The sequence below is a fragment of the Phallusia mammillata genome, chromosome 7 (assembly GCF_965637545.1).
Source record: "Phallusia mammillata chromosome 7, kaPhaMamm4.hap1.1, whole genome shotgun sequence".
Lineage (NCBI taxonomy): Eukaryota > Metazoa > Chordata > Ascidiacea > Phlebobranchia > Ascidiidae > Phallusia > Phallusia mammillata.
The window spans coordinates 23,119,231-23,132,272 of NC_137258.1; the positions used below are offsets into that span (position 1 = coordinate 23,119,231).

Below are 13,042 nucleotides of genomic sequence, written 5' to 3' on the forward strand. Positions count from 1 at the left end.
AGGTATCTGATTAGATACAACTTTACTGTATATCAACTCAACTGTATCAAAAGCTATGTTGGACATAGCTATGCACAGTAAGAACGCAAAAAAGCGCACAAAAATATGAAAGTCCCTTGATTCACATCGGAAGATTAAGGCTGAACGCGCCACTAATACCACATCAGTACACAGCATTAACAACCCTAGCGTGGGTACGTTTACAAAAAAAGCAGGCAAAACAACATGTTTGAAGGTTGAAAATTCTGTAGTCAGTTGCATTGATTTTCCGGTAATCTTCAGTGGGAAAATATACTGACAATTTTGTCGCAAGACAAGCAAAAGACTTCACGCGGGGGTTCTTAAACAGGTACGTGTACCCCTTGGTGTACACGAGGTACGGTGTCAAAATTAAGTCCATAAAACCTCTCACTAAACGTTCAAAAGCACTTTGCTTGCCTTAAACGAGCATTTGTAGTGGCTTCCCCCATTCATGTGGTCAGGGAACCGGTCAAGTTGTCTATTTTCTTAGTCATGTGTGATTATTCCTTTTCCATGTTGCAGTATTTTTGCTTGGAAGACCGACTTGGTTGAGCATGTCGCTTTTATTATATATGGCGTACTATGAAATTGACATAAGAATGTCGCAATCGCTGGTCTTTATGAAGGCTTCAGCCAGTAATTGAACCATTTGACATTTTAAAGCGGAGCCAAACACTTTAACATACTCCCTTGTTGACCTAAAGCAGGGGTGCACAACCTTTTTGCTAAGACGGCCGCATTGCGGATCCTTATTTCACCCACGGCCGCCAATTACCTGCTTGTTTTGTTTTTAAATTGAATATGTGAAAATAGGGCTTGTCCCACATACAAAAACCATCTAATGGCGTCCAAAAAGGCCGGATAATTTTTAAAACATGATCCACAGATTGAGCTAAACAGTCTGATGACCCGTCTGAGCTATTAATGACGTCACAATCTATATTGTGACACAAGAGGTGACTGTTTATTTGCATTGTTTGCACACAATAGGCGTATATAAAGTGTAATGTACAGGGTTACCACGCTGGTAATATTCTTTACAGTCTTACAAAATCTAATTAGAGCAGTTTCAAAGTCAAAATATTTAGCAAAAGAGTTGTTTTTACGTCACGGCCGCCAGTACATATATTTTAATAAACATGTTCACGGCCGCACAAAATCGTCAACTCGGCCGCATGCGGCCGTACGGCCGCAGGTTGTGCACCCCTGACCTAAAGTCAGTATTATTTACGCAGCTTGAACAGAAATTAACGAAGCGCTGTAGCAATTAAGCAATGATCTGGACAGATTGACCACGCGTTCCTAGCCAGCATGTCATGCAAAACTGTATGAGTTACACAGACTTGGTCATGCATACACACAATGATAAAACACACTACCAGGAAAAATCCGCCTTCCGCCGCCTTTAAAGCTATTGGGTTAAGTTTATAATTTTACGAAAGAATAGTTTAATATGTTTACCGCTAACTCGCATTCAAGTGTGCCTAATGTAAGCGTAAAAAAGGCTTATCTCTAGACATGAAACATTGCTCTCCACCTTGACTGTTTTTTTTTTGTTCTTTATCTTCTATTTTTTATGCACGTTTTTTGGAACCTTGTTTATTGACTGATAAAGTTTAGATTTCCTAATTGATATGGAGTCATCGAAACTATCCAACAAGGTTTTTTTTTCGGTGGTTTCTTTTTCCTGTCGAAACCCACCCTCTTTCCTAACACGGGTGGTTAGTTTATAGGCCCCTCCCGTCTGGTCCCACCAACGTTCCCTCCCGCCCCCAGTCGCGTTTACCCACAATGCGCCAACCTCACTTTCTTGTGAGCCCCAGTCACATAACGTCTTTCAATGCCGGGTTCAACCATTATCCACCAATTGTGACCTTTAGTGTTTTACGCTCCATGACGTTTTAACGTTGCGCAGCTATTTCCGGCTTGGTTTGTTTTTGGCTTGGTGATTGTTTTTGTGCTGTTGTATCGCTATGTTCACAAAGCGAAATAAACTAATCTCATCTCAAGCATTGAGATTAGGTGGGATAACCCTCAGATTCCAAGTTTACAAAACACAACAAACGTGAATCTACTAAAGTTTGTTATTATTGACAAAACCTGAATTTTACAAACCGCCACAAGTTTACAAATCACAAGTTCACAGTAAAAGTATTATAACAATAACAAATGCTTCACATACAAACTTGTCACAATATGCAACTAAAAGATGTATTATTTGAAGTAGAATTATACTGGTAATGTTAATTTAACACAATGCAAACTGAGTCAAACCTATAGAGTTTTTGTTGTCATCATTTTCAAGTACGAAATTTTGGAAACTGGCAAAAATTGAAATGAAAGGCACAAAAAAAAAAAAAGCATGATAAAGAAAAATACATTGCTTGAAAATTAAAACAAGTAAAATCTGGTCAGATATAATTTAGATAAACGGAAGTTTAGACAAATTAGCAATCATTAGACATTAGTGTTTGATTTTTAGGAGCTGACTATTATAACATTTTATTTCAATAGGGTTTTCTTCTGGTTTGCATAGCTCAATTGCTGTTAAATGGCAAACTTTTCCCAATCATCATATAGATGTGTGAAGACAGTTGAAAAATATTTACATGTTTAGACACAAAGTTCAGAAATAACAGTCACGGTAATTTGACACAAACCAACTATATGGAACATAATTACGACTATAAGTCTAACAAAACATCACAGCTAACATTCACTAAAGCAATTCATAAAGCAGTTTAAAATGTGGTTCAACCATTCAACTAACAATGTGTAACCTATGGTTTTATTATGTGTACATTTTTAATTCCAGTAACAATTGCAACGTTTTTTTGTCTATTATAGTGTACAAAACAAAGTCGCTTTCAACACCTAAAAGTTTCATGTTTGTTTTCAAACATTTGTGTATAATTTAGGTACCTGCTAAAGTACAACATAGTATTTTACTGTAATTGACGTACAACAGCAGGGCAGTTATAAAATTCAATGGATAAATAATTGGGATCATATTTACAAAGTAAACATGAGACTTTATTGTACAGACTGCTATGCAAACAAATCACAGTTTATCATGTGTGATTCTACTGCATGCATTCATCATTGCATTATTTCCCCTAGTTCCAATAACTGTGTAATCAATCGTGGTTGCATGGGACAGTAACTGTTGTCTTGTCGTTGTGTAGTTTTTCCAATTCAGCAGAAACCTGAGTCAATAAAAGTGTTATTGGGTGTGTTATCAACGTCAATTACACTAGTAATGTGGCTGTGTTCACACAATTTAGACATTATCTTTCTTGTGGACAACTGAAAAACATGCTATAAATGGTTCCTGTGTATAAATGTAACCATGATTAAGAACATCTACTGTAAACATTAAAACATAAGTTTATTATTCATCGATGGACATTTTTAAGTTTTGGTGTTTGGCTGAAAATAACCCACCTGGTCACTTTGGATGATATTAGCTTTCTTCTCAACAAGTTTTTTAACTTCAACTTCAATATTTTGCCAACTTACACCCGCACAGGCATCTTCTACAAGATATGTCTGAAATATATGCAGTAAAATAACTTTATCAAATGACATAAAAATAACACACCCGAGCTATTGTATTTTTAACTATTTTAAAAACAGAGAATTTGGGTATTATTAAATATACGTTTGTATAGTTTTTTGTGTCATCAACTATGAGCAATTTACTTATATAGAGAGTACACTGTGCTTAGGATACAAAAACCTCAGAAATAAAATTGTGTTTTCAAAAAGAATATGTGCAAATTTGTCAAGGGTATAAGTGGTAACTTTAGTGACAAACCAGTGAATACTTTTACACCTACAAATTAACTTAAACCTACTTTATACGTGATTGACAAAAAGTAGAGATGGAAAAATTCATGTCACAAGAAACACCCTAAAACCTAACTGACCTGGTATCCAAGATCCAAACTGTCTTGCACTGTAAAATTCACACATACATCTGTTGCAACTCCACACACAAACACATGTGTGATGTTATTTCTCTGTAGTAATTCTCTCAGTTCTGTCTCCTGCAAGTGCTGGTTATCAAAGAATGCAGAGTAGGAGTCGACATGTTTGTCCATGCCTTTTGTCACTATATGACTTCCATTTGCAACCTAAAACATGGAATTTAAAAGTTGACATTTGAACTATACTACATACAAATTTGAGATCCGCAAATTAAAATACAGACATAGCAGAACAATGCTTTTCCAACATAAGACTGCAACAAATTTATTTGACAAACATTTTACATATTTTTCACCTAAAGTATGTTTTATAACAATAAAGGGAAATATAACACCCTTTTAAAAGCAGACTAAAAATATTTGCGTTATAATATCTGAAATATAACACTGTTAGTCTTATCATTGATGCTGAGTTTCTTGTGATTTGGATAGTATATTTTAAATGGCTGCCGTTTAATAATTCAAAAAAAATTTAATAAATTTGAACGTTCAGAAAAAACATTTAGTTGTTCATCCTTAAGTTTAAAGATATATATATTTCGCTTTTTCAGCATCATCAGTATCTTATTCAGATAGAACAGGGGTTCCCAACTGGTGGTACGCGAAGGTTTTTTAAGTGGTACGCGAGTAGCTTTCGTTTTTTTTTCACAAAAATTTGGATTCACAACTTTCTATTTTGTTTATGTGGTTTTGTTTACAAAAAAAATTCCCCAAGCCTCTTCTTATTGTTACGTAACTATTTCTGTTGTTTCGTATCATTACGATCTACAAACTACACGTCATGTCAATTGCCAACAAGAAGCACAGTTGCTTTGAAAAGCCGTACAACACTGTGGGACAGTGGGCGTTGATTACGGCAAATGATTGCTCAGCCAATTGGTGGACAGTAAACAAAAGCAAAAATATCATTAAATTTGCTTTAGTGTTATTTTAGTAGGCCAATATTATTATTCTTAATAAAATATGATTCGATTAAATAAGTTGTTCTGCAAGAAGTGGTACGCGTGGCAGTACAAAGCGTCCAAGTGGTACGAGATCGAAAAAAGGTTGGGAACCCCTGAGATAGAAGTAAGTGAGGCTTTTATTTACCAGTAAGTCAGGATGTAGTTCTGAACCCCATGAAGATTGAATACAGTGTGGAGGCCACAAAACTTGTTCTCTTCGCTGGTTTCCGTCAACATTGAAAACAACTTTGTCATAAACTTCTGCTGATGTTGGATCAATCTTCAGAATAAAATTTTAGTAATAAAATCCATGCATGTTGTGAGATAGATGCTCTTTATTGCATGACAAAACATACTGTATTTTTTGAAAAACTGTTGTTGCATGTAACAATACTTTTAGCATAAACTTTGACGGTAAACAACTGTTTCGCCCAAGAATATATTATTGTTTCAAACTAGTAACTATGTCAAAGGACTAAAAATAATATAATATAACTTTATATTTACAAAGAAATTTACCGTAGATTCTTCATGTCGTTCAAACTTGTAAGCGTTGGTAACGAATGAAATGTGGTCGGCAGGATGCCAATCTTTTGTGTATACAATCAAGTCCCAGTTTGGTAGGGAGGTAAGTTTGTTTACAACATGTATAGTGTGATTTCCATCCTGAACAAAAAATGTAATGTAAAAATTTCTTTAAAGCACAGATTTAGATGCAGAAAAATATGTAAAAATTACCGAAACTAAAAATGAATAGACTTGCAACAAGACAGGGATTTTGACAGCAGACTCATTGTGAGCAGGTCACTACAAAATCAAATTGGATCATCCCATGTGTGTCATAGCTTAACGCAACACTTCTAGATCAGTTAAGATGAACATAAATTTACAACCGGGATCAGCCCTAAAACGTCTGTACAGACCAGCGATCAGGGCATACTCACAAATAAATCACAGTGCGCCAGGCCCATTGAAGGCATGATACCCTGTTAAACACTTTAAAATGTTCCTAATTTGATTCCTTGTCTGTGAATACTTCAACAAAGATTTAAGCAAACACAACTAAGGAAGTTTTAAGCTGATAGTAGGGGGGAAATGGTTGAAATGTACCTGTAAATCATGCTACCTTACCTGTTTAGCTGGGCAGTCTTTCATAGCTAGAGACCCGCTAATGAAATCATTTTGCATGTCCACCACCAACAAAACACATTTATTCGGGCTCATCTTTTAATGCTTTTGCAAATACTGCTTTGAAATAAATAAATAAGTAATGCTAAAACCACTTCACTTTATTTAACCATACGAGTCTGGTTCCGAAACATTAGTTTCTATTTAAGCTCCCATGAAAAAAGGTCCCATGAGCTATAAGAGACACTTGTTGTCTTGTAAACGAATAAAGCTTCAGAAACCAACCTATGACAATTGATTTACGAAAAGTAAGTACATACTATACTGCTGTTTACAATTAGGGGCATAACATTTAGTAGAAACGTTGACAACTACAACAATTAAATGTATGTTTTTGGAATTTCTTTTTTCGATCATGGGACGTACAACTTTCCCATAGAAACCGAACTTTTGTTGTCGGTGCTTTCCCCAAGTGAAGTGAAAGCGATCTACGCGTCACCAAAGTATATATAAAACACAAGTAGTCCAAATTAATACAGCAGGTATAGGGAAAAACACATAAATTGTCTGATTTTTACAAACTGGTGGGATTTAACGCGAGTTTGATAGGCAAAATCGAATAAAACTTTTGGGTTCTAACATTTGAGCGTGATAATGGACGCTGAACGCAAATATTTAAAGTTTACATGAAAAATAAGCGGCCAAATTTACATGAAAAACAGCAATTTAGCTTTTAGTATTACGGTGAAATGTTAGAACTCGAAATTTTCATTCAATTTGGCGAATCAAATTCGCGTCTATGCTCTCCAGTTTGTAAAAATCAGACAATTTATGTGTTATTTTTCTCTACCCACAGTATCATTTTGGACACAAAATGGCTACATAGGCTTTATTGCGTAACAATAGGTTGGACAACTTGTGTTTTATATAGACTTTGCGCGTCACAAGCCACAAGGTGATCGTTGCGCAAACAAAAGTTGCACCTTACTAGTGTAAAATACGTTTAAACAAGTCCAAATTTAACTCGGTAATGTTAATAAGATTGATATTAAAGGTTTTTCGTGATAAACAATAGGTTTGTAACATTTTTATCTGTTTTGTGCCCCTAAAAAACTTAATTTTCGCTTGTGTTCTCGCAAAATACCATCCATTGCTCTGAAGAAGTCCTACCGTTCTGGTGGGTGAACCCCTACTGTTTCTGTGTTGACAAATTTTTAAACAAACAAGTAGTATTTTGTTTAGCATTACACCAGTTACACGACAAATTTGTTTTGAAAAACCTAAACTGGAAATCTTAGTACATATCCACAATAGATTTATCAAGCAGGTTTATCTATAAACTCCCTGTCTACTGTTCTTGTATTCCCTTCGAACTACAGGCTTGTAAAATACTGCAGGATACTGGCCTGACAAGCTTGATGACAAAAAATGCAAGCGCCATTTATCGCTTTAAAAAAGGGGAAGTGTGATTTTTTTTCTACTTTGTATTAACTCTACTTGATGTCGCGTACATGAACTGCGATAAGGTTAACTTTGTTGATGTTTCGTGCATCGATGACAGGACGCAGTGAATAGTAAAAAACATTATGTTTCCAAGAACTTTTTTTTAACAAAGCTGTTTTTGACGGAGGCATTTTTTAACAATAGCACAGCAATTGACATTTCCGTAGAGGCAGCGGCCGCGGTGTCAATTTTGAAAGGAACCGTCGAGTTCACTTGAGTTTGTTTTGCTCGTTAAAGGAAATAATAAAGCGGCACCATTGCGTTATTAAATTGTTCCTCAAGTTTGTTTACCGTATAGCGACGTTGCTTAAAAAAACAATTTTGTGCTGCGAAATCACCAACTAACTGTGCGTTTTAGGCTTGTGATTTAATCACCCTTGTTCACTAAAAAAAGCGTTTTCGCTAAAAATACCTTTTTTCGCGAATTTTATCGAATTTCAGTTGCTATAAATTTAGGAACAAAAGTTGCTATAAATTTAGGAACAAAGAAACAATAATATGGTTTGTCGTCCTTATTAGCAAACACGTACAATAACATACATCCTACTGAAATTGGCACATGGAACAGTCAAATTGGAAACAGTATACGTTTATACTGACAAAAACACCAACATTACTAACAATAGATTGTCATAGTTACGGTCATTCGTGATACATGTTGTATGTAGGGGTTCTATGGCAGTAGTCTTCAACCTGTGGGTCGCGACCCCAAGTGGGTTCGCCTAAACTTTGTCTGGGGTCGCTATAAATTTAATTTATTGGCGTTTAAGTTTATTACACAAAAAATGATATGTTTTCGCTCTAGTTTGCAACCTTTGCTCTTGTTTCGTAGTACATGTTGGTACCTCGTGTCTCAATCTAATTATTGTGATGCAATATTCCATATAAAACATGAGTTGTCCAAGCAATTGCTACGCGATAGAGCCCCATGCAAGTCATGTGTCCAAAATAATATACAGGGTACAGGGGAAAATACATAAATTTACTGATTTTTACAAACTGGTGAGCTTTAACGCGAATAGATTAGCCAAATGAAATAAAACCTTTCGGTTCTAACATTTGAGCGTAATAATGCACGCTGAATGTTTACATTTAAAGTTTACTTAAAAATTGAGCGAACATATTTACATGAAAATAGTTTCAGTTTCGGCATTACTTAAACATTTTTCTCCCTATCGGAAAAAAATGGGTCCCATGTAAATACTGATTCAATTTTCTTTTAAATTGGGGTCGCTTTTGAAAAAGGTTGAAGACCACTGATCTATGGGATCCAACACACGTAAAAATCTAAGATTTTAAGATATAGAGTTATTAAGTTCATTTGTAACATCATTTAAGTCCCTTGGTCATGCGCTCAAGCCGCTCATGTCCATGGTACATGGCAATTGGTAGCAGCCACATGAAATGCGTCAGTGCAGAGAAACATTGAGGTTTATTACCACAAAAAATGTACGTTTAAAAGTTGTCGCAGAAGTTTTTAGTGTGTACTTTATTTCGGTACCACCACTTCGGTTGTTTATCAGTCCAATGTCTTTATTCATTTCTATTCAAGCATGGGAATTCAGTTCCACTGCTAATGGCCGTACATAATTCAGTGCGTCGCTAATTTAAAAGACAGGTACATCCGGATTTAACCCACTTTTTTTAAGGCGCAAGTCTAATTATAACACAATGATCGAATATAATGTTTTTTTGCAACAAACGTGTTTAAAGTTTCACAACCGTGAAGCAATACGATTTTGGCAATCGCGGACTTTTAAACATACCATTGCGCATTTTATTATCCTTTCGTAACGGCATTCGGCACCAGCCATTATGCAAGGGAAAGTTGTTCCACGTGAACTTGTTGTCTATATACAATGTGTAATAGTCGAATCTAAAAACATTTAAGAATCCTGCTTAAATTAATTATGAATATTGATACTTCTGCCTTTTTGACGGTTGTTATAGTCGTGCAGCGTTTAAAAGTTGGCAACCTTGGTATATATATGGAAATATTGGTGTTTTGCATTGATACATAACATGAGTCTTGTTTAAATTGCGTTGCTCTGTGTCATATAGGCTTCTTAGCTACGTACCTTGGCAAACAGACACCTCCTCATTCCGCTAAATAAAGCTGGCAATCACAACAACAAGTCAGGAATAGATAGAGCATCATTACTGTGATGGAAATACACTTCCGTAAAGATTGCAGACAAACAATAAAGGTAAACCCACTCAACAAAGCAACAAAGTTTCTGGTTGTTAATTACTAGGGAGTTAATTCATTATAGATGTGTAAACTACAATTGGCAACAAAAATACATGTATCTGAAAACAATCTTATTTGTTTTGGTTGCCTATATGTTGTCAAATTGTGGTAAGTACTTTGCCTAAATCAAGCTATATGTAACGGCTGGTATTTTAAAAACCATTTTAATATTTTTGACTAGTTTTTAAATAAAAGGTTAAGGGTGTTTACACAGACACTTTTTCTGTGCAGATGAGTAACAAAAAAATATCACAACCTTTATCATATTTAGATGGGGTCACATGTCAAGGTCAATCGTTTCAACTTTCGGCAATGCATAAAACTCATGCTGAAGCTCGGACTGCTTGTCAAGATGTTGGTGGAGAACTTACAAGCATTCCTGATCAACAAACACAAGATCAACTTGTTAAGCAATCTAATGAATATAGTGGATGGTCTGGATCAGAAATTCGTAAGCACAAACTATTGTTGTTTTTGGTATCAATGAATTGCAGTATTTTTTCACAGTTGCTTACACTGGAGGCCGCAGAGTAGGTAATACATTCCAATGGCCGAATGGAACAGTTTATTCCACAAAGGGTGAGATGTATTTTGAGTCAAAACCTGTTTGAGTATTTTTGTAATCTCAATATTGTTTAGATTTGTACGGTATATTCAATAAATAGGCATTAGAACAAGATTGTATTGGATTAAGGTACCGGTCGAAATGTGTTGCTTTTGTGCAATTACTTACCCTGATGGCAGATAACTATATTACCTTCCTTGAAACATGGACCAGAAAAATGTTTTTTTGATGGCTTACCATGCTAAAATACCTTGCTAAAAAAGGAATTTCACTACATATTTGTATCAGTTTAACATTAACATTATTTAGCTTGTATTGTCCTTTGCCTTTTCCAGGTTCATCAAAATGGACCCTCATTGGGTATAATGCATGGGGATCTAATCAACCAAGTGATAATGGAGATTGTATGATGTTTCATGGACAGAGGACTGGATCAATCTATGTTTGGACATGGTACACTGCACAATGTACTTTGGAACGTTACTACATTTGTTCCTATTTAGGTAAATTACTTTTAATGTACAACAGGTATTTTACAGACCAGATAAAAATGTAATTATTGTCAAAGGGTATTTACTGTTGGACCCATGATTATTAGGGTTAGTTTTGGCATGACAGTGAAAACTTAAAATTTGGCAAAAAGCAGCTTAAAAGTTTACCTCAAGTAATGTCTCTAAAAATTGTCGTAAATACTAACACCAAAAAATAGAAAATTTAATAACTTTGCATAATTTGCAAGCAGCAAGAAATCAATCTGTATTTTGTGATAAATAATCTGGCTCATATGGCTGCTTTAAAGCTGATTGTTTTAGAAACCCAACAATGCTTACATGACACAATGTTTGACCTCACTTTGTTGTTGTTTTCTTACTTACATGTTTGGGAACCCATGAGTTTCTGCATGCAAAGACAACATAACTTTTTTTTTAAATCTGTTTGCTTGTATGATGCTCATTATAAAATAAGTGTGCATCAAATAAAACTGTTTGAAATGCGCCACAGTGTAGTTTGCCTATAGTTTTCATTTTATTGCAATGTAGCAGTTTCTGTTGAATTTTGGTTACATATTTTTGTAGTCTTTTGTCCTGTCTTTAAAGTGCTGTTTTCAGAAACCAGAGAACTCTCACTTGACCAATCACAGTATAGTGTTGTTGCTGGTCAAACATTTAATGTAGTGATTTCAATATCACGCCAATCTACACAACCACTGGATATTTCCTACACTTTTAATGGAGTGACAACTTCACTAGAAACATCAACAACAAACTATAGTTCAACTATTTCTCTCACCATGCCTGCAAGGGACACAACAATTACTGTGAATGTTGTGGGTTTCACAGTTCCATCTTGTGCACTAAGTGTCACCAGTCAAGTTAAACAAGGTAAGGTTTGATATAAATGCCAAAACATGTTGCCTTGTGGTTTAAAAATGGTTTGTTTAAATTCCCACTTAGTCTTGATAGTTTTTGCATCACCCTTTTAAGCTTTAATGCAAACGAAGAGTTCAATTGGTGGTTGTGTTTTTTTACTAGTCATGTGTGTTTATAAAACATGTGTGTTGTATTATGGAACTTGGGGTCAATGAATCACAACAGAACTGAGCAGACATGCAGTATAGATCAAGCAAATTATTTTCAAAGGAACATTAATCCCTGGAGCACAGAAATAATTAATAGAGAAAAACTTTTGATTCAATGATATATTTAAAACAAACCAGTCATTATTTTCAACTGCTTTTGTAAATACTTTAAATAGCTTCTGTGCCATAACTGCAATGTATTGTTTGTTTATGTTTTCTAGTCCAATCAACCCTCACATCCTCATTTGTTATTGCATCTTCTACCCAGAGAAAATCAGTATCTTGCACAATAACTGGATACTCACGTCCAACAGCCAGGTGGTACAGGTAGAAACCGTAACTTACCTCTTAAAAAATCTACATTCCCTTAACTTAAATACCTAATTACCTTACAGAAACTCAGCCCAAGTTTCAACATCAAGTTCCAGCAATGTGTATCAAAGTTCAACTAATGTTAATAGTTTCACTGGTGTATCTACTCTTTATATCCAACCAGGGATGCAGGCTGGTGAAGGTGGAAAATATGTTTGCAAACCTACAAACTGGAATGGAGGGGCAAATATAGACAAGACACTTTATTGCTGTTGCACCAACTTCACATGTTTTCAAAACCAATGTCCAACAAGTGTTCACCTGCACTTCATATGGTTATCCATTGCCTCAGATTTCATGGAAAAGGTAACAAAACTTGGTACTAGCTTTATGTTTGGTATAATTTCCAAGAACGTTTAATGATGTTTGTTCCAGGAATGAAATTTTAGTGGCTTCATCAACTGGCAGAAACATTTATCAAACATCCCAAGCTGTAACAACTTCTCAAAACAAAACTGTTAGAAAACTTTATGTTTCACTTGAAAATTATAGTGAAGCTGGAAAATGTACATGTGAAGTTGAAAGGAATTCTGCTGGACCAGAAAAACAAACAGATATAGAAGTTGTAGGTAAGTTCAGTAAACTTACCTATCCGTTGACAGAATGATAAAATTTGTTTTGTTTATATTCAGCCTCGGTAAACATTACTACATCTCCAACCTCACATGTTTTCAAATTGGGAAATCAACA

At 35.2% G+C, this 13,042-nt stretch overlaps 2 protein-coding genes across 2 annotated transcripts; one reads left to right on the forward strand and one right to left on the reverse strand.

Moving 5' to 3' along the window:
- Nucleotides 1-2,087: 2,087 nt before the first annotated feature.
- LOC145239491 (nicotinamidase-like) lies at nt 2,088-6,281 on the reverse strand. Its single transcript, XM_080102822.1, has 6 exons — nt 6,086-6,281; nt 5,474-5,620; nt 5,100-5,234; nt 3,951-4,157; nt 3,466-3,570; nt 2,088-3,227 (listed from the first exon to the last, which is right to left on the reverse strand). Exons 1-6 carry the CDS (start codon nt 6,176-6,178, stop codon nt 3,159-3,161), a joined length of 756 nt encoding a protein of 251 aa, XP_079958948.1. The 5' UTR covers nt 6,179-6,281; the 3' UTR covers nt 2,088-3,158.
- A 3,341-nt stretch (nt 6,282-9,622) lies between these two features.
- Nucleotides 9,623-12,790, forward strand: LOC145238637 (uncharacterized). Its single transcript, XM_080101869.1, has 8 exons — nt 9,623-9,792; nt 10,108-10,287; nt 10,344-10,415; nt 10,737-10,904; nt 11,511-11,783; nt 12,202-12,307; nt 12,376-12,658; nt 12,728-12,790. Exons 2-8 carry the CDS (start codon nt 10,149-10,151, stop codon nt 12,731-12,733), a joined length of 1,047 nt encoding a protein of 348 aa, XP_079957995.1. The 5' UTR covers nt 9,623-9,792; nt 10,108-10,148; the 3' UTR covers nt 12,734-12,790.
- The last annotated feature ends 252 nt before the right edge of the window (nt 12,791-13,042 follow it).

Coding starts and splice junctions, on each gene's coding strand:
- LOC145239491 (XM_080102822.1), bottom strand. CDS start 6,178: ATGAGCCCGAATAAATGTGTTTTGTTGGTGGTGGACATGCAAAATGAT. Junction 3,571..3,950: donor GTTTGGATCTTGGATACCAG/GTCAGTTAGGTT, acceptor CATATATTTCAG/ACATATCTTGTAGAAGATGC. Junction 3,228..3,465: donor ATATCATCCAAAGTGACCAG/GTGGGTTATTTT, acceptor TTATTGACTCAG/GTTTCTGCTGAATTGGAAAA.
- LOC145238637 (XM_080101869.1), top strand. CDS start 10,149: ATGCATAAAACTCATGCTGAAGCTCGGACTGCTTGTCAAGATGTTGGT. Junction 10,288..10,343: donor ATGGTCTGGATCAGAAATTC/GTAAGCACAAAC, acceptor ATTTTTTCACAG/TTGCTTACACTGGAGGCCGC. Junction 12,308..12,375: donor CCAACAGCCAGGTGGTACAG/GTAGAAACCGTA, acceptor ATTACCTTACAG/AAACTCAGCCCAAGTTTCAA.